This window comes from Elephantulus edwardii, unplaced genomic scaffold, assembly GCF_000299155.1.
Source record: "Elephantulus edwardii isolate Elephantulus edwardi_28Jun2011 unplaced genomic scaffold, EleEdw1.0 scaffold00027, whole genome shotgun sequence".
Lineage (NCBI taxonomy): Eukaryota > Metazoa > Chordata > Mammalia > Macroscelidea > Macroscelididae > Elephantulus > Elephantulus edwardii.
Window position 1 is genome coordinate 15,934,095 of NW_006399777.1, and position 21,909 is coordinate 15,956,003.

The 21,909-nt window shown below is 44.8% G+C and overlaps 2 protein-coding genes across 2 annotated transcripts in view; both read right to left on the reverse strand.

Moving 5' to 3' along the window:
• LOC102855158 (ephrin type-B receptor 1-like) overlaps positions 1-12,425 on the reverse strand; it is a 233,049-nt gene extending 220,624 nt beyond the window's left edge. Inside the window, exon 1 of the mRNA XM_006883369.1 lies at positions 12,269-12,425. The gene's annotated coding sequence lies outside the window, so the exon portion shown is untranslated. The remainder of the gene's footprint in view (positions 1-12,268) is intronic.
• Positions 1-21,909, reverse strand: part of EPHB1 (EPH receptor B1) — a 317,068-nt gene that overhangs the window by 23,441 nt on the left and 271,718 nt on the right. The window contains exon 4 of the mRNA XM_006883418.1: positions 12,269-12,424. Within this exon, the coding sequence (XP_006883480.1) occupies positions 12,269-12,424 (156 nt within the window). The remainder of the gene's footprint in view (positions 1-12,268; positions 12,425-21,909) is intronic.

Here is a 21,909-nt window from a genome sequence, read left to right on the forward strand (position 1 = left end):
AAAGGTGAATTCAGATGTTTAGCTTCTCAAACTAGGAGAAGAAGAAATCTCTGTTTCTTAGATCCATTTACTGGTTGGGTTTTGTTTTGTTTTGATTTAGTTTGGTTTCATTTGGTTTTGTTACAGCAGCACTAGGAAAAGGCAAATTCTTGGGGAGGAGTGGGAAGTAAGAGCCCCTCATTCTCACTACCTCGTCTGAACTGAGGCCACCATCAACTTTTCAGTATCCATCCAGTTTAATTGGCCACCTGGGACCAGAACCTATGAAGCTGACATCAGAGCTATTGTCTGAGTTCTCACTAAGAACTATTCTTGACAAAGGTAGGGTCTTAACGTCACAAAGTGGTCTTTGTTCTGTTCTCAACATAAAAAAAAATAAAAAGATTGTAGATTACACGAATGAGGTTTGCCTCAATCCCTCCAACTTCTGGAACTTCATAGAGAAATCAGGGCTGTGAGTTTAAAAGGAAAAATGGCAAACGCCAGCAGCAGTCTTCTGTGTTCAAACCACACAGCCTGATATGGCTTCTGTTGCTAAAAGTTTATCAACCTCCAGAGAAAGAGAACGAAGCAAAGAGTCAGAACTTGGATTGCATCAAGAGTAACCGGCGGCGGCGGGGAGAGGGAGGGGGGTGGGCACCAAACCCTTCTAAAACATTTGTGTCAAGAGAAAGCAGAAGTGTTGACTAAACAATAAGGCATGTTCTTAGATTTTTAGCATTATTTTAGCAAAATAATAGCAAGGTAGGGTTCACAATTCCAATAAGATAGAAAATGGGTTACTTTGATTAAACGTTTACTCTGTTATCAAGTAATATTATCTTTTAATACCCATGATATTGTAGCAAAGCAGGCATCCGTATCATCTTGATTTTACAGATAAAGAAATGAAGACACGAGATAATTATGTCAAAAAAACCCAAAAACAAACAAGATAGTTATGTCACTTGCCCCATGTCACACAGCCTGCCTGCGACAAAGTGGGGATCAAAGCCAAGCAAGCAATCTCCAGAGCCCATTACCTTTAAGCTGACTCCTGACAACCTTCTTTCAAGTTCCCCAAGCTGCAAATCGTTATGAAAGAGTTTTCACTTTTCTTTTCAAGGAGAAGAGTGAACTGAAGAGGAGGGAGTGGGTGATGAGAAAAGTGCAACAGTGAATGATTGGAAACCTTAAGTCTCTGTAAACTTCCATGAAAATTAATAAAAAAATAAATTTAAAAATTGTGGAAAAATCTAACGTGATGATAATTTCCTTTGAGCTCTGCTGGCACAGTCCACAGAGAGTTGTGATGCTAACACAAAGACAGCTGGGGGGGAAAAAAAAGAGGAGACTGTGTGTTGCTCTTCTGAGAAGCAGCTGGCGCATTCAAACTACCAGGCTTTCATCTTGGAGTGAAATTTTACACACTACACCACCAGAGCTCCTTGATGGCGGCTGTTAAACAATGTGGAGTCAGAACTGACTCAGAGCTAAACCTCCTGCTGGGTTTTAGAAGCTGTACATCTCACAGGAGGAGACCGCCCATCTTTCTCCTGTGGGGCAGCTGGTGGGTATGAACTGTGTGCCTTTGGGTTGTCTGGGCATCTCCTTAGCACTAAGCCACGGAGCTTTTTAGAAAAGATCAAATGAGCTGCATTTCCTGAAGGAACAAACAAAAACATTGGATATCTAGCAAATGGCAAGTGTGGTGATTGTCCATAGTGTCTGGAGCTGTAACTACAGGAGGTGGTAGATGAGCAACAAGCAAGTTTCAGGATGTCAGATAGGTTCCATGGTTATGGCTGCTGTCTTACCATCTCCCAACTCCACTGTGTCAAAATCTCTTTTCAAATGTGCAAGCCCTGACAGGGATGGTAAGCCCATTTGTACTTGACTGCTCCCTGGGCAACCCACTGAAGCAACAGTATCCCAATCACGGGCGGACGGGAAGCCCATCACTTTCCCACCGAACCCTGCTCTCAGCTGAGTCACGTGTCTCCTGCTGGCTGCCATGTTTTCAGATCTCTACTGATATGCATGAGGGATCTGGAAGAGGTCAGCTAGGCAGGGAGGGGTCAGGGTGTTGTATTCTTTGTGGAATGGATAAGATAGCAGAATCCTAGGCTGGAAGTGATTTAAGGATGCGGAAGTTGTCCTTAAACTCTAGAAAAGACGTATCTGCAGAATGATGGCTCTGAACGTGGGCCAATGGTGAGGAAAGAGAAAGGGCCAGAAGATCGCTCCCATGATGAGCAATGATGGATGTTTCACGGTGGGATGGGGCCACCCTGCAATATATTTCAGTTCTCAATCACCACAATTATCAGAAAAAATAAAGGTAGAATGACTCAGGGCTCTTAGACAAGAGAAGGCCAGCTCTGGGGAGGAGGCTGGGCATCAAGGTCTAGAATGACACTCTGAACATCAACCACTCGTGGCTTAAAATGCTCCGATGATGTCAATGCTGAAACAGAAACATGGGCATGTGTGCCTGGGTAGGAGCTTAAAACTCAAGAGCCCTGAAATTTCTCAAAAATATTGTGTGCCCACTCGAGTCAAACCACTGTGAAAAGAAATTGTAGGTTACAGAAATGTGGAGGCATGTTTACATGGCGACATCAGCCCTCCCTGACACGGCAGTGACAGTTATAAATAGATTCCTGTTTGCAGTCCCACTTCTCCCGTTCAGGTCCAGGTGTATAAGCTATGCGGCCTGTCAGCCCGGAGCTTGAGCACAAATACAGGCGCTTCGGAACAGCTTACCTCATACGCTTACTGATCTACATTTGCATCTCATCATGCCCTCAGGAAAAACAGAGACTATACCTTCCTCACACACGGCAATGATAACTGTATTCTGTGCAATGACAGCTTTTACCCAGAAGAGAAGGGACATCACGTGAATCCTTGACCAACAGTGAATCATTAACATCAATTTGGAACTAACTCACCAATCAGCAGGTTTTCAGACACCATGAGTCACATGGGAGGAAGCTGTCTGTATTTTTCTTGGGAGCAGCTGGTGGATTTGAACCCACACAGATGCACGGGCTTTGGATTAGCAACACAACTCTCTACCCACTAGGCCATGCGAGCTAAGTTTCTACTAAAGCTGCTTCCATCGTTGATTCCATCTCATAATGAACTTTCGGTGTCAGAGGTGAACTTGAGATTGGCTTGGGTAAGCAGACGGTCAGAGCTCAAACCATCAACCTTTTTAGTCAGCAGCTGAGGGCATTTAATTGTCTGTATCAACCAGGAACTCCGAAGTGCTGGCCAGCAGTGAGTAAAGCTAATATGAGGAAGGCAGCCCTGTTTAAATATGCTTCAGCCCTCAGCTGAACAAAGACAAAGAAAACTTCCAAAATGCAATTCACAAGCAAGCCAGACAACACAGGGCTCCTGCCCCAAGGGGCGTGTTGGTTGCTATGAGGAGGTTTCCTGCCCAATTTGCCCCGAAGGTCTCTCTTTACAGTGGCTGTCCCAGCTTTCTCTTTCCCGTTGCCTTGATTGTCCCACTAGGTGGAATGGGCCTCACCCCAACAGGGAGGCCCATCGCTCATTTCTAGCCCTGCTCACCTGCTCCTCCTTCTGAGCTCTGCTGATGGGTCTTGTTGTCCTCCAGCGTCACTACTGTAAGTCAGCAGTGAGCTTTCTGTTTAATTATTATTAAATGTTATTAATATTTTAAGATTTTATTAATTTTAATGAACATTTACAGAGATTTTGGATTTCCATTCATTCACTGTTGCATTTTTCTCCCTGGCCCCTCACCCCTTAGTTCACTCTTCTCTATGAAAAGTAAAAGAAAAATTCCTTCACTGGTATACAATCCCCCGGCCCCGAGTCCACTCGACTATGCAACCTTCATTCTGGACTCTTGTCATAACCGTAATACCCAATCATATATCGCTTTCAAACAGTTCTCTCCCACATCTGTTTCAAAGCAGTATACATGATTTATCTAATTTTTCTCAGTCTCACCCCAACCCTGATGTCAGTTCCTTACTACAACAGTGGCACCATGCAGTATTTGTCCTTATGTGACTGAGATACTTCACTCAGCATAATGTCCTCCAGAGTCACCCATTTTTAATACTATATCATGAGTTCCTTGTTTTCCAGTGCTGCATAGGATTCCCTTGTGTGACTATATCAGAGCTTCTATATCCATTCGTTTGCTTATGGGCCCTTGGATTGTTTCCAAATCCTTGCTATTGTGAACAAAGCTGCTATAAACATGGGTGTGCATATATCTGCCTGGGTGGCAGTTATGGTTTTTTTAGGGTAAGCAGTGAGCTTTTTTGGAGGGAGGGGATGTCGGTAACCACTCCTGCACGGCTTTCAAGCATAAACCAGCACACATGTGGACGGTTCATGGGCTGATGCTGCTAACAGACTTCTCAGAGCATCATCAAGCTAGGCTCCAATGACAACTTGCAGAGGATATATTCCTGTTTCTGCCCTCCCCTCAGCCTCCGTTCACACTCTGGGCTCCCCTGCCCTCTTCTCTCTTCCCCCTAGCTTGCTGAGGAAGACCAGGACCAAGCCACAGGCATGCCACATTCCTGAGCAGTCCATGCACTGGGGCGAGATCTCTGACCCCACAGACCACACTGATGTCCTCGGGTGGTCTGCGTGAAGGAGACCAGCCGGCAGCCACTTTAAGAATGAGTCATAGCACATGCAGAGATGGTGGATGGAGCTCTATCGTTCTGAGACAGGTTCACGAAATGAAAACAAAAGCAAAGCTATTACCACCCCCTCTGTAAGAGCATCCTACAAGCTCCTGCATTCAGCATGAGATTAGAACACTCTGGTGGGGCTGAGGTTCAAGCAGCTGACAAGTAAGCAGGGTCCACACCTATCAGCCGTTTGGCAAGAGAAAGACGCCTTAACAGCCTGCTTTCATGAAGATCTAGTGTCAGAAACCCTCTGTGGCAGAGCGATTTCATCCTATAGTGTCGCCAGGAGGCAGAACCTGCTTTTAGCTGGAGATTAGGGTTTTTGGGGTTCTGTGTGTGACTGTGGCACTGGAATTTGATAAATTACTTATTGTGTCATTTAATGGTCATTTTGATGCTGAGGAAATGTGTTCAAAGAAGTTAAGGGACACGCCTGGTTATATTATGAGGATCCAAGCTCCACGTTCCTGCTCTCATCAGTCACTCAGCTTCCTGGCCTCTCTGTGCAAGCAGGAGACAGACAGCCTCAGTGGGCAGTGTCTGCCCACACAGACCTCTCATTTGACGTTTGCAGTGACCTCTAAAGACTCTCCCCAGTTCCCTTTCTAGGATCAGAACTGCTGAGAGAAGCCCACTGCATTTGAGGAAGAAATAAAAGAAAACAGGACAAGTCTTGTCTCCAAGATGCATTATATTTTCTCTGCGTGGATTACAGAAAAAAAGGTTTTTGTGGTCAGAAATGTAACAAGGTAATTATTTTCACACCAGTCTTTCTGCCCCGTTTTTCACAGACAGCAATTTTATAAGGCATAACTATCTCTTTTCACCTGCTTCATAAATTCCTCCTTTCCATTTCTTCCCTGAGTAAACTAGAAACTGCTTAAAACCGAAGACACTGACGCTGCACAGTGCCCTTCCGCTGAGCCTTCCTGAATGCGCCCTTTTCCCGCAGACCTGGCCACACCCCACTTCCATCAGACCCTCCTGTGGAAAGAAGCCTGCCTCACTCAGAGACCCTGCTGTACCTCTGGTACCCAAGAACTGCAATCTAGTCTCTACACGCATGCATTTCAGTTCCACAGATTATCAGGATACAGGATCTATCTGTCTGTGTATCACTCTGCCCTCCTACAGTGCTTCCCAGTCCCAGGGACGCTACTTCCTTTGTTTCACCAGAACCTTCAGGCCAACGGGTTCGGGGGTGGTGGGGGGGGTGTCACACTGGATTTTAGTGTAACCCTCAGGGTTGGAGCCAAACCTGGACTCTGCTCTGGGGATGTCACTTTTCCGCTCTCCACAATCTTTCTTGCTGGAAACTTCTCTCTCTACTATAATCTTCACACTTTCCAGGGATGGAACCAACGCAAATTCTATAGTGATTGAGAATTTTTCTATTAACAAGGCGCTGTGCCAAAGTGCTAATACTATTTTGCTTAAGCCTCAGAACAGTCCGGGAAGACAGAGAACACCACATGATTATTGCTCTCACTGGAGCCACAAGAAGGTTAAATAACTTGTCTGAGGTCACAGAGAAGGTGAGAGAATGAGTCAAAATTCAACCTTTGGTCGATAAAGTGACAAAACCCTTCTGAATGCTACGTGTAATCAATTTTATAAGCTCTCCCGGTCCCTACCCAAGAACGCTGAGGTTTGAGGATTGTCAGTGCTCCCTAGATGGCTCATGGAGGTTGGTGACCCTTATTAGCTGAAGTCTAGGAGCCCCAAAGCTTGAGCAGCTCCTAAACCCACAACCACCCTCCTGCTAGTCTAGCTGAACCTCTCTTGTCCCTGTTCCCTAACTCTCTGTTCCTCAATGCCTCACTGAACGTGGCTGTCATTGTCCACAAAACTTAGAGAGTTTTATTAGCATGGAAGGGTGACATGTCCTGTGTGACCTACATCACCAATATCACTGAATTGTCTGTGTAAAAAATGTGGAATTAGCAAATGTTTCTCTGTCTTGGGAGAAGTACAACCAAGGTGCTCCTGAGAGGCAAGGATGGTGAAGCTTCACCCCACAGACTCTGCATGAGTTGTCAGGAGGGGCCAGTTCTTGGGAAAGGACATCACACTGGGGAGGGTGGAAGGTCATAGAAAGAGAAGATTCTCAACAAGATGGTTTGACACTGTGACTATACCAATGGTCTCCAACATATCAGACATGGAAAGGCTGTTTCAGGATAGGGCAAAGTTCAGATCTATTGTTCATGGAGTCGCTATGAGTGGTAGCTGGAGAGGGACGTCATGCTTCGGAGGGTGAAGGGACAGCACAAGAGAGGAAGACCCTGGATGAGATGGATTGACTCAGTGACTGGGGTAATGGGGGTAGATGTGTCAGAGACAATGAAATTGGCTCAAGATAGCACAAGTTTCAGAGCTACAGTACATAGGGTTGCCATGTGTCACAGGAGACTCAACAGTACTTCACAACAACAGCAACAACTTCATCAGACACACTGCTTTATCAGTTACAGCCCCAACAAAGTGACAAAAAGGAAATGAATTCTTAGTGCACTATTAGTTTTGTGGCCTTAAAAGGGGACTCATTTTAAAGCCAAGATAAAAATTGTTCTTAAATTTTCAGTCTTGTCAGTAGGTCATCATGCCTAAAGACACACTCTCACTTAGTGACAGGTCAAAAGGCTCTTCCAGAAGGACAACCCGTGGCCCTTGGACTCTGGGGGCAGCCTATCTTTTCCGTGGCTATAGGACTGAGGCAATATTGATGCTCACTGTTCTGTACATTGAGGAAAGATGAAGCTTTTTATTTTTAAAAAAACTGGGTCCCCCCGATGCCCAGGCAGACTGTAAAATGCATCCTGACTGGATGAATGCAGGAACTCATTTGCAAAATTAACGAGCCCTGGTGCCCTCCTCTCTCCCACAGCCTTTCTGGAGTTAAGACGGGGCCAGCACATGCCTGCCCTTCTCACCTGGCTGAACCATCGAGGCCCCTAAGCCCACGGGCAGGGCTGTGCCTTGTCTCGGCCCCTTCCTGGACACTCCTTCTAGCTGTGAAGTTATTTACTGTGGTGATGTGCAGAGCCTTTTCAGGAGAACAGATGGCACCTCCAATTAGAATGCTTTAAAAGGAAACCCTAATGAGAATATAAAAGCCAACAAATTGACTTTTTCATACAATACTTCCCTGGCACATAATAAATCAAATATATAATGAGCCTCTATAAAATAATACGTGTATTTACTGTTGTTTTGCCGAGCATCGTGTCGTGGCCTTAGCTCTGCCCTCTGGGCCCCGGCAGCATGCACTTTTCTCTGAAGGCCGTGGTGGAAAGTGCACCGCGCACCAGTGGACAGCTCTCAGGCCTGACCACCACGGCCAGGTGGAGCTTAGTTTGATGATTTCTGGTCTAGCTTAGAACACCAGGTCTCAAGAATATAAAACCTTCTTGGACAAGGTGCGGCCAGAGTGCTCCTTGGAGGCAAAGATGATGAAGCTTCGTCTCACGCACTTTGGGCATGTTGCTAAGAGAGGATATTCCTTGAAGAGGGACTTGTTTGGAAAGGTAGAGGGTTGACTAAAGAAAGGAAGACCTTCAACCAGGCGGATTGTCTCAGTGACCGGAGCAATGGCCTTGAGTGTCTTAAAGACTGTATTCTGTCACATTAAGAAAAAAAAAAAGAAAAAAAAAAGATTGTGAGGACAGTACAGGATAGGACAAGGTTCAGATCTATTGTTCATAAGGTCACTAAAAGTCATATTCAACTCAACAGCGTCTAACAACAACATATAGTGTGTCTAATGTGATGATAGTCAAGTTTGGAGGGCGGGGAGATCGTGGTAGGGACATAGGGGTGGAGCCCTGTAAATGGAGTGCCCAATCCCACAGATGGTCTGACCAGAGACCAAGGAAAAAGTCTTTTGAGGTTTGAATTTGCTTAGGTGGAGTCAGAGTTATGAGGCGGCAAAGCACAGTGGACGCACAGATTAGAGGTTTGAGTATTTCCAGGAATCAATCCTCCTGGTTCACACACTTCAAGTGAGACCTCAGAAGCTCTGCATTGAGAGATAAAGCCAAGATAAGTCCACCAACAAGGAGGTCACCCCCGCGTCAGAGTTCTTGGAAACCTGTCTCTGGCCCACCTTTTTAAAGTAAGTCCTGTTGTGGTTGTTGATTGCTGTTGAGCTTTGCACAACTCATAGCGACCCTATGAACAAAAGACCTGAAGCCTTTCTATAACTATCGTTGTTTCTCAAAGTTCATAGAGTTTCCAGAAGCAGGTTGTTTAGGAAGCAGATGCCACTCCTGCTCCCAAAGTATGTCCTACTATTAGGTATATAGAAATTATGGTTTCCAGTGCCTGTGACTGTGAACTTATTTATAAATAATACAGTTTTTTTGAAGAACATGAGATCATAGTGGAGTATGTCCAACAAATGTTGTTGTTAACTACTGTTGAGTCAAGGACAACTCATAGCGACCCTATGAACAAAAGACCTGAAGTCTTTCTGTAACTATCATCATTTCTCAAAGATCCTAGAATTTCCAGAAGCATCTTGTTTAGGAAGTGGATGCCACTCCTGCTCCCAAAGTATGTCCTACAAATAGATATTTTGAAATTATCGTTTCCAGTGACTGTGACTGTGACCTTATTTATAAATAATACAGTTCTTTTAAGAACATGAGATAATAGTGGAGTAAGAGTGTGGGTCTTCATATAATCTGACTCTTACCCTTGGGGAAGGAAATAGAGAGGAGGTTAAGATATGGATACAAAAGGAAGACGGTCACATGAAGACAAGTAGAGATGGGAGTGACATGTCTACAAATTAAAGAACACCAAAGATCACTAGTGATAGTCATCACCAGAGCTGAGAGTGGAGCCTGGAATTCATTCTCCTTCAGGGACCTCGAAGGGTCTTAGCTAACACCTTGGTTCCAGGTTCACAGTCTCCAAAATGTTAAGGCAATAGATTACTGTTCTTATAAACCATCCAGCTCCTAGGACTTTGTTTCAGAAGTCCTCAGACACTAATACACCAACTTTCTTTCTAGATGACTTTCGACAAGGGCTGGATGAATTTATAGGGAGCTCTGGGGGTGTAAGCAGTGTGTAAGGAGCTGCCCAGAGGCCTTCGCATCTCCGTTCATTTGAATCCCCCGGAAGCTCCATGGAAGAAAGTGAGGCTTTTCCTGTGCTATTTAGAGCCTCAGATAGTCTCAGGTCAGCGACGAGTCAGTTCGAACTTGACAGCAATGAAGCAGTGAGAGAGAAAGAGAAATAGAAAGACAGAGAAAGATATTTTGTAGTATCTGTCTGCTAAAGAAGAGAAGATGAGAGGTCTAGTTTCTGTTTGCATGATCTGGGGGGTGGGGGGCTGACCCATAAGAGAGACACCGAGAGTGGAACTGGAAGGAGTATAGCAGGAGGGGAGCTTGGAGACCCTAGAGGCCTTGACAGTCATGGGGACTGTCCTATCCTTGCACATTCCAGCTGCACTGAAGCCGCACCTTAAAGTGGCTTCTAAAGAAACACATTAAACTCGGCTTTCCAGTGTCATAGGAGACCTCCAGGGGAAACTCAGAAATCAGTGAAGGAGAAGCTACAAAAGAAAGACAGGGACTCCGAACAGCAGAAAATAGAATAATTTCTATTCATATCAACCCACCAGAGAGGGAGGTCTGGGGAAAATCCATCTACAAGAGGATGAGCTTTCCCTTAGATCAAGTCCTCTGCACATTGATCGAGCTCGGGGCCTTGATCTAGAAGGCACTTTCATTCCTGTTCTTTCCCAGCAGAGGCAGCCCACGATGCAACATCTGAATTAGGAAATTCTTCCACTTGGAGCACAGCCATTTGCTCTAGTCATCCAGCTGCAACTGTGTATGGAGTATTCTGCGTTATTCTGTGCTGGGGATGGGAGGGAGGTTGAGATCTTTGCCCCAGGAAGTGTAAAAAGAAACAAACTCCTGCTTGAAGGGCATCAAAACCAGAAGATGAGCATAGTCTGTGCCTACCCAGGGACAACGACTCTCAATACAATGGTATACAGTAAACAGAGAGTCTGTAATGCTAGTGTAAAAGGTGGCTTTTTTTTAGTCACTACAGCTTAGCTACTCTGGTCTCCAGCTACTTTAATTACAGACCCATGGCAAATCAGCCTGGTCTTGTAAATCAGCATCAGCTGTGGGACTAGGATAAGAGAAGGAGTGCTTCCCACACTGTGCAGCAAGACTTGAAGTGAGCAAGGCCCTGGTGAGAATAAGACCCTAGTGGTGGAGAGTCTGTGGCATTGCTGTGGACAAACTGTGGCAAGGTGTGATCTGAGGCTTCTTGCATTTGTGCTGGCTCTAGTTAAAGGTGTTTGGATGTTCTTTCTGAATGTTTGAAGAAGAAGCTGACTTATAAGTCTTCTGAGGCAACCCTTGCTGGATGATTTGATTATAACTACTTTGAGGCAAACCTTGCTGCATGATTTGGATTTGATTGCTGAACTGAAACTGGAGCCTGGACTTATTAAGGAATTAGCCATTGGAACTGTTGGGCTAAAATGTGGACTTATTTTAAGTGACATGCTTAGCCTCCTCCACTATCCCAACTTCCTTCCCTAATAAACTCCACTGTTGGTAACATAATTGTGAGTCAGCAATGAACAAAAGAACCTCTAGAGACACCATGGGGCTGGGCTGCAGGCTCTTTGTCTCCTTTTTGCCTGGGGCAGTGAAGAGCTGTGCTATTCTTACTCTCTCTGGCTCTTTCAGAGACTTCCTGTCTTGTGCCTCCATATACTGTTTTCTCTTCCTTAGACAGAGTCCTTCCATTTCAGGGCTATAATACTTAACAAACAAGAGGGTTGTGCAGGGAGAGCAGTGCTCCTTGTTTTGAGAAAATTCTCTTCCAGACCCACAAAAGAAAAGTAGGGCCTCCACACATTTAACAAAACTATCGTCTCTCCTTCTATAACAGAGGGTCAAAGAGTACAGGCAATGGGTTACCCCAGTCTATACACTTTCTTCTTCACAGATGTACCCACTGGCCTGGCCTCTGGTCTTGTCATATGGCAGTAGCACTGTTGATGCACCATGCTGTGCATTGGGAAGGCCACAGGAGACAATGACATGGAGCGCAAAGACTCCCCCTCTGCTCAGAATCTGGTGACTGAGATAAGGAGAGTGCAGATTAACTGAACAATAAAGAATGATGAGCGCGCTCATGGAAGCTCCACTGCAGAGTTACAGCAAACTTAGAGAAGAAAGGATATTCTTAGGTGCAGGGACCAGGCGGGGCCTCTCAGAATGATGGCTGGAAGAGCTACTTGATGTTGTCGCAATGTCTTTGAATTCTGCACTCCTAGAACTCTGCAGGCTGCCATTTTATTATTTGGTTAGCATAGACCTCCATTCATGGGTGACAGGAAAGACCTTGCATGTGGGACATGGGGGAAGAGAGCTTACTTTTGACTCTGGCTTAATAATTACAGAGCAGAGAGGGAAAGATTCTGCAGGCCCAGTATAGGAGTGTTCGCTTCAGCACCATGGCCAGCACCTCTACATTGTGCTTCTATCCACCGGGATTGCATTCTCTACCATTTGCATTGCCTTGGAACCAAACTCCCAGGCCGGAGCCCCAACACTTACTAGTGCATGCCACTTCTGGGGGGTCGAAGTCCGCACGGTAATAGCCAGTCCTGCAGGTGCAGATCGGAGATGCCTCTGATGGGGAACGGCTGTTGGAAGGACAGTGCAAGCAGCCTTCAGCTTCTTGGTTGGCCTTGAACGTCCCTGCAGGGCAGGCTGGAACACAAAGAAACCATTTTAGTATTAGGAGGACAATGGCAACAAGTGATCTTTCCCTGAAACTGAAAACCAAGAGATTGTGGATTCCATAAAAGGATACTAGGCTACCCCTTTGCCCCAAGCAGTTCTCTCAGGTTGCGGAAACCACTATTTTGACCCGTACAATTCTTTTTAAATTTCTATGAATATATATTCTTAGCACTAATGGGGTTATTTTCTCCCCATTTGAACAACATGAATAATGATTCTTCTCTTTCAAGTGTGTTGAGAAATTTAATTGAGAAAAACGCTCAGGATGGATGGTGAAGAGATTGGGATTGTTCACAGCTTCAGTCTGCTCGGCTCCATGGTCAACACTCTTGGCACCAGCAGCCAGGAAATAAAAAAACGTATTGCAATGGGAAAGTCTGCTGTTAGGGACCTCTCTAAAGTACTCAAGAGCAACGGTGTCTCTCTGGAGACTAAGGTCCGCCTGATACAGGCCATGGTTTTTCCAATCACTTGTTTCGCATCAGAGAGTTGGACAATGACTAGTGAGGATAGAAGGAGAATTGACGCCTTTGAGCTGTGGTGCTGGAGAAAAGTATTGAATGTACCATGGACTGCCAAGAAAACAAACCGATTCATCCTAGAGAGGGTTAAACCAGGCTACTCCTTGGAGGCAAGGATTCTGGAGCTTCGTCTGACATACTTCGGACATGTTGTAAGGAGAGACAGGTCCTTGGAGAGGGACATCATGCTTGGGAGGGTGGAGGGACAGCGCAGGAGGGGAAGACCCTCTATGAGGTGGATTGATTCAGTGACTGGGGTAATCAGGATGGGTGTGTCAGAGGCAGTGTGATTGGCACAGGATAGAGCAGGGTTTAGGGCTGTTGTACATAGGGTCGCTATGAGTCGTAAATGACTCGGCGGCACATGACAACAACAACAAGTGTAATTCAGTGTCTATAACGTAAGTGCTCTATGAATTGTTGCTCACTATTCTGTTCACCTGGTTAACAGCCAGAGTCTCCTTCTGGGCAACTTATTGAAGTAAAATTGCCATATGTCCTCAGATGAAGAGTGGTCCCAACAGCAATGCATCTAAAATGTCATGGTGTCATCTCATGGCTCTAAAATGTCATGGTGAAGTACATGTGGGAGACACTGAGATGTGTTAACAAGTACTTGTTATGAATGATGGTAAAAGACTGAAGTTCATGAATGATTCTTCAACGAGAAACTAAAGCAATTTCAAGGTGGCTGCCTTAACAACATCATTCTCCCTTAATTGCATTTTGAAATGGGGGGGAGGGGGAGGAATGGATGACATTGCAGGAAGTGCACCAGGGAATGTCATGCACCTATAGTCATCTATCATGTGGATGACAGTGCAGAAGGTTAGGGATTCCTGGAACAGCGCAAGACCAATGCCTCCCACAGGTATGGTCCGATGTGGGGCACCTCATCCCAGTTCCCTTTACATGAGCTTCTGAAGAGCTGCGTCCTGCAACGTCCTTCAAACTCTTACCATGCCTCTTCTTCTTCAACTCTAGACATCTTTCATCCTTCTCATTGAACCCCCAGAGATCATCCATCCCTAATCTGTTCTCCTTCCTCAAAGTCCTTCTCCATCATCTCTGCCCCTGACTCTTCCTGCCCACATAAAACCTGCTCTGCTTAGTCTCCTTCAAGACAGGTGAAACCCAATAACTGACCATCTTATTTGGATTTCTTATACACCCCATTAATCCATTCAGTAGGGAGCTCTGGTGCCTTAATAGTAAGGAATTGTGCTGCCAACCCAAAGGAACATGGTTTGAATCCACCAAGCATTTTGCAGGAGAAAGATGGGAAATCTCCTGGGCTAGTTGTTGTTGTTGTTATGTGACACTGAGTCACTTGTGACTCATAGCGACCCTATGTACAACAGCCCTGAAACCTGCTCTGTCCTGTGCCAACTTTATTGTCTACAACATACCTATCCTCATTATCACAGTCACTGTATCAATCCATCTCATCAATGGTGTCTCTCTCTGTCTCCATCCCTCCACCCTTCCAAGCATGATGTCCCTCTCCACAGACCGGTCCCTTTTTGCAACATGTCCAAAGTATGTCAGATGAAGCCTCAGAATCCTAGTCTCCAAGGAGCAAACTATTTATTACCTCTTAAAACCCACTGGAGGGTCAGCTGTGAGTTGGCTCCAATTGTGTGGTACACAACAACAATAATCCAACCAATAAACAATTACTGTACATCTGGCAACCTAACTAAGGGAATACAGAAAATAGAATCTGCTTTCACGGAACTCATGATTCAAACATGGTCATGAAATTGTAATATAATGCTGGGTTTTTTCTCTGTAAGAGTGTTGTTGCTGGTGTTATGTGCCGTTGAGTCTCTCATGTGACTCACAGCGGTCCTATGTACAATTGTTCTGAACTTTGTTCTAACTTAAGCCAATTTCATTATCTCTGACACACCTACCCCCATTTACCCAAGTCACTGAGTCAATCTAATTCATCCAGGGTCTTCCTCTCTTGTGCTGTCCCTCCACTGTCCCAAGCATGATGTCCTCCAACTGGTCCCTCCTGGCAACTTGCCCCTATGTCAAATGGAGCTTAAAAACCCTCGCCTCCAAGCAGTAGCCTGGTCTCACACTCTCCAAGATGAACATTTTTGTTATCTTGGCAGTCCATGTGTATGTATTCAATACTCTTCTCCAGCACCACAACTTAAAGGCGTAGATTATTCTTCTATCATCCTTAGTTATTGTCCAGCTCTCTGATGCATAGTAAGTAATTGTGAAGACCACGGTACCACTATAATTTGTTTTGCTTGGATGAAATTAATCTTCCCAAACACCCTAAACCTCACTTAACAACTATTTCATTATCTACATCTTGCATTTAAACACTAAAATGTCTACTATTCTGTGTTTTAGTGATTTACATATGGCAGTGACAAAGTACAAGGCAAAAGTATAACTTTCCGTGATGCTTAAGGTTACATGCTAACTTTGCTGGACCACAATTCTCAGAGATTAGGCAGTTACAGAATAATGCAACCTGATTGTTATGCGATGATATAAACTGGCAGTTGTGTACGGATAACATTTCTGAGTTATGATGTAATAATTAAATTTGTGCGTAGGTGATGATGGGATACGGCAGTCCCGTAATGACGTAGTCACCTCCTACTTTTGCACAAGGCTGATTTTCACACGACGACCTGGTCTTTAGAACTTAATCATGTTGTTAAGTGAGAAGTGAGAGTACACTGCTTCCTCCTAGAAAATAGCATGTTTTCATCATAGCAGTAGCCACCATCTGTTAACATATCTCATTAAGTACTTAACATGTGTTACACTACAGGGTAGTTATTATTATCTGCATTTTGCTAATAGTGAAATTGGGACACAGAGGGAATAAAAAGTTCCCAAGAACAAACAGGCAAAAAAAAAAAAAAATGGGAGTACTTATTTACTCCTAACCATAAAAAAAGGAAGTTCTCTGATAACTGACTGATAGAGGATATGCTGCCAACCCAAAGATACAAATCCAATGGTTCAAATCCATCAGCTTCCCTGTGAGACAAACATGGGAAATCTCTTCCAATGAGGTTTACTCCTCCAAAAACTGCTAGAGACTTGACTATGAATTGGTTCAGGCTCGATGGCACAGAACAACAATGTGAAAAATAAAAATAAAAATTAATTCATTATTTTTGTGCTGAAACAGAAGGGAACTGTTCCTATGTGTAAATCTTTTCTTGTTCTGTTGGTCACTCATAGTGAAGCATACGGTTTTCTGTCGCTGGAAGTGCCCCAGTGCTCCAGCCCACTGTGGACAGGAGGCAACCTCTGAAATAGAATGTTCTAGAATGGTATATCTGGAGTAGTTCCATGGGGTGCAATTGATTCTTTGAGTCATTGCCACTTGTTCCTTGCAAAAGGGTTCTGTGGTCAGATATATTTTTGAAAACGTGGATCTTAAAACAAAGTCAAAACATAATCCCAATCTTTATTGCACAACTTCCAAAGCAGAACTAGGGGATGTTATATTTCCTTGAAGTGTCTAACAAGAAACTCTGCTTTGTAGAGAACATCTCAGAACTTAACATGCCAGGGACACACTGGTGAATGTTGTCGACATGGTTCAATGGAGCTCTAAAAAGGTTGGTCCTATAGGCCACCTAAAAAGGCACATTCTTACAGCTCAACAAATGCAAAAGAAACTTCTCTGTGGTCAAGAACAAAGACAATCCAAACAATACTAGGGATTCCACAAATAAAATACCACAGAGAAACCACTAAATGGCACAGTGGAATGGCATCTCAGCCCATTTAGGACAGCCCCTCCCTGTTTCTTTTCCTCTCTTTCCTCTTCTCCTTTCTACATCTCGTCCTCATCTCCTATGAGAGGCATCTGGCACTTCCCATTGTAAATCTCCATTTTTCCTGAGTCCCTTTCCATTCTAAAGCTGATTAGTACAAAGACAATCCCATTTTTATGTTGTCTGAACACCAAGGGGCCTTATTCCTGGAAAGTGCAGGAAGGGAAAGTGGTGGCAACTTCACACCAGATTTGGTCCCTGTCACACTGTCATTTTCTTCAGCCCGAGATGGACAAGGTGGTTTTGCTTCATTCCAGCACTTTACATTTTCTAACTTAACAGCATCAACAATGGTCCTGATATTCACAAGTGGCAGAGGAATTTGGGAACTGCCTTCTGAGATTTCTGATGAAGGAAAGTGGTTCTAAACCTTAGAGGGGAGAGAGTGATGCCCATGTTGGTTCATTTGGGGAGAGAAGCTCAAGGGAAGGTTGGGGAGCTCAGTTCTGGGAAACGGTCTGAGCCGATACTTCCCAGAGCTGAGAGCCCTGAGCCAAGGCCTGCTTCTTGGCTCATCTCATTCTCTGGTGGCGCAGTCCTTAAGATATGGTGCTGTTAACACAAGGTGGCACCTCTGTGGTGGTTTAAATCCACCAATACTCTGTGGGAGAAAGATACGCAATCTATTCATCTGTGAGCTGGTCCTGACTTGATGCTAATGTGAGCTCCAGTGGTGGCTCAGTGGTAAGGAAATGTGCTGCCAGTGCAAAGGTACTCAGTTTGAATCCCCTAGCTTCTCTGGGAGAGAAAGATGGCAATTCTCTTCCCATGTCCTTTGCTACCTCTGAAAACTCACTAGAGGGCCAGCTATGTGCTGATTCCAACACAACGGTCACAACAACAATAGCAACAACTTAGGTGACAAAGACTTATTTTCTTTATCTGTATAGTTGTTATTACTGGTCTGAACCATGAAGTTGGAAATGACCATGGCTGACCCTCTGCAGGGTTTTCTGAGGCAATAAATCTCACAGGAGACTGCTGCTCAACTTTCTCCCCTGGAGCAGCTTGTGGATTTGAACCACAGACCTTTGCATTGGCAGAGCAATTCCTTACCTCTAAGTCACCAGAGCTTCTGATCTGTATAGAAGATCTATCAACAGAAACTTAGACATCTCTCAACCACTCTCACAGAGTGTTAGAATTTAACAAACTCAAATATTAAAATGTATAGAGCACTACTATGAGCTAAGTATACACTAATTCTTCTTCATCCTTCGACCCTCTCTCTTTTGAAAAACAAATTTTCTCTGCATTCGCTTTTGGAATTGAGGGTCAGAATATAAAGCTGCAGTCCCCAAACAGTCGTATAAATCCTGGAAGAATGTGTTTCTGCATTGATCATGTCTGTTTTGTATAACGGCTGAATCACTGCATCTGTAAATTAGATTTTACCTATAATTATGAAATGGATGGATCGCCTTAAATATTCAGATTTAATAAGTTAATTTTTAATAAAATCTGTGTCTAGACATCCCTTAATTTATAAAGAGGCTCCATCCCTAAATTCATTTATTACACCGTTAGTTTGAAATTTGGAAGCATACTTGGGCAATATTTTCTCATCAAATCCATGCTTTAAATGAAGATTAAAGTGCCAGGCTAGTCCACAAAGTCCTTTAGCTCATCTTGTATCCGACATCAACCACTTCAACAAGAAAAGGATGTTATGTCACTAGACAATTAACAGCACAGAGAAACAAGAAGACTATTATTTATTTGTTTAAGGAAAAGCTTTCATTAGAGGCAATGAATGGAGTTTTAAGGTAGAATCTGACAAAGACTAATTAGACAAAGAGAGGAGCCGAGGTGAATAGTTTGGGACCAGGCAGGTCTTTTGAGTATGTAAATCAGCTTGGAGTAATACAGTCATGACTATTCTAACTGCCCAGAGACTGCACATCTTGCTTAAAGGTTCTATAACTTCAATAATAGTAATTAAATATTATGATCACTTAAGCACAGCCAAACATTTCCAAGCAACGCTTGGAGGTGAATAACCAAGCACTGTGCTGTAATAATATTCCCAAACTTGGTAGTTGTTTTACTATAGACAAAGAACTATGTTCAACACTCTTACTAAAATGGTGAACACTCTACAAATATGTATTGGAGACCTACAATGAGCTCTTAGGAAATGCAACTAGGCAAGGCTAGTCATTGGAGAGGAACATTGTGCTTCGAAAGCTGGGGGCGGTCTGAGAAGGTAGACCACCAATGAGAGGCACTGACACGGTGAGTTCAGCAACAGGCGTGAATGTTTTGGAGATGAGGAGGATGGTACAGGATAGGGCAGGCTTGAGGTTGGCTGTTCACAGGGTCACTATCACTCATACTCAACACTGACAGCACCTAACAGTAGTGAGCACTGGTGGCTTACTGGTAAGGAACTGCACTGCCAACACAAAGGACATGGTTTGAATCCACTAGCTGCTCTGTGGGAGAAAGATGGACAATCTCCTCTCTTGTAATTCACTGCCTCTGAAGACCCACGGGAGGGTCTGTTATGGGTCAGTTCCAGCTCAGTGATTCACAACAACAGTGAGCCAATCCCCTTGCTGAAGGAACAGTACAGGTAGGGAGGTAGGTTTTAGGGAGCTTCCCTTCCTGGAAGGGGAGGGAGACAACGTAACAGTGATTCCAACCCAGTGAGGTCTGCAGAGTCATGCTTCTGTGTGCACCGTAGGGGGGATGGGAGGCACTGGGCAGCAGGGCGGTGGCAGTGAGGGCTGAGGTGGGGAAGGAAGGCTCTGGCAACAGAGAAGCACTAATTTAACCATTTATCCAGTTTGTACATCCGTTAGGTGACCTGTGAAGAGAAATACTTTTTCTTTTCGTTTTTTTAAAATATTTTTCTACTAGTTTATTTACAAAATTCAAATACAAATTTGAACAAATTCTTTCAATTTCTCTCACCCCTTTACCCATCAAATTGTACAATCCAATGATTAATCCTCCTTTCCCCCTGCACATCTACATCCCTCTGCTTCCAGTTTCTCCCACCCCTCCTGGATCCTTATACTCCTTCTACAATAATGGTTTTATACAATATTTACCCTTGTGGGACTGAGTTAGTTCACTCAGCATAATGCTCTCCAGTCCCTCCCAAGTTAGGTAATAATTTACGAAGTATTCGCTCCAATGTGCTGCGTAGTATTCCATTGTGTGAATGTACAATTTCTCAATCCATTCATTTGTGGTTGGACATTTGGGCTATTCCCATATTCTTGTGATGGTACATAATGCTGCTATGAACGTTGGTGTACAAGTCTCAGTTTGTGCCTCAGTTCTCATAGGCTCAGAGTATATTCCGAGTAGTAGAATAACTGGGTCATAAGACTCAGGCAAAGGGGAAAAAACTAGAAAGGAAAGGAAACAAGTGAAGGAAAATGGGAGACAAGGAGAAAAATTAGGTCAGAGTGTGCCCTGCCCGCACGTGAGGCCAAGAGAACGGCGGTGCTATTGCTGGAGGCTGGTGGGGAGCGCAGAGCCACGTGTGGCTTGCAGCAAAGTCACATGAGACCTCTGTCAGCAGGACACCTGTCACTTGGAGAGCTGTGCGTTTCAGTTCAGCCCTCCCAGGCTTTGCTTCCTTAAGAAAAGAGGGTTTCTTCTCTCCGCTGCAGGTGATTACCATTCAGACAGAATTCCCAGACCTCTGAAGATCTACCCATCCATCACCCTCTTGGGAAGCTTGGGAGGGCCAGGGCATTTGGGTACCACTCCCAGGCTGCCTGGACATCAGCAGAGGAGACCTGACTGCCCCACCCATAGGCATGTACCATTTCCCTTTTCCCATTCTTTGGGCAAAACACACATCATATTCCCCCATGCCCTCCGGAAGCAGCATGGGAACTGGGGTGTGTTAACTTTCTCTAGCTGATATTCACAAGGTCACCTTGAAATTCTCACCCAACTTCTCCTCCGAGCCTCAACGATGTAACAAATTACCTGCTGCTTATGATGCTCTTGAGAGCATCCCTCTCCCCGTCCCCGCACGCAGGCTTTCCGTGACACTAAATCCATCACCGATAGCACTATTACTTTATAAAGAAACAGATTAAGTGTCTCATAAACAGTGCCGTAATTGAGATAATGGAAGGCACCCCTCGTCCCCTTCTGCAGCACTGGGTTATGAAGCATTTCCAAGCAGCCTGGAAGAGGAAATTAATAGAAGCAAAAAGGAATAACCACTTTGATGCAATTTCCTCAGGAGATAGTGGACCATCTAATCTTTATTGGAGCCCTTTAACCCGTCACTCAGAACCCGCCAGGGCCTCTTTGGCGCCCTCACCATTTTCCTCAACATCTGAGGAAGATAAAAGCAAGCGTTGCAAAACGTTATTTTAAAATTTTAATATGTGGAGGTTTGCGCATCACCTCTGCCTTTCCCCTCACCCCTAGACTGAGGCCTCAAACAACAACAACAACGAAAACCCCACCATTTTTATGCAGCAGGAACGTGGGCGAGCTTGACAATTCCAGGTGCCTGGTCCCTGGGTCAGAGCCGCCCCTGCCACCAGGAAGCCTCTCCTTGCATTTTAAATGGCTTCTTCGCGCCACGGCTCCTTCTGTCCTTGCTCTTTCTGTTTAATAATCTGATTACTTCTCCTGATCTAATTTTTCCCCCAAATGAGTTTGCAAAGGTTCATGGCAATGAATATTCATCCCCTGCTTAAGACCTGGGTGCCTGTTCTCCAGGCAGGTGGAGCTGCACAGCTGGTTCTGGGAGGCCCGCCTGGCTCCACAGTGACGAGGTGAAGCCTGCCAACCTGGCCAGGGAGAAGGAGGGTCCCAGCCCAAACATGCTGCTCAGAAACACACCCCTTTATCTCCACACTCCTTCCCAGTCTGTACCAGAGACAGTGGAGGTGCTCTCAGGGGAGCTAAGAACTGTGGGGTGGGCAAGTGGGGGAGACAGAAAATTCAACCCTGGCTGTCACATGCATAACTCTGCATGTTCGCCTCCACACCTCTACAATGTCCGTGCGATTCAGCATCATGGTGAAGAGATTGGGATAGTTAACAGTTTTAGTTTACTTGGCTCCACGGTCAACACTCTTGGTAACAGCAGCCAGGAAATCAAGAGACGAACTGCATTGGGAAA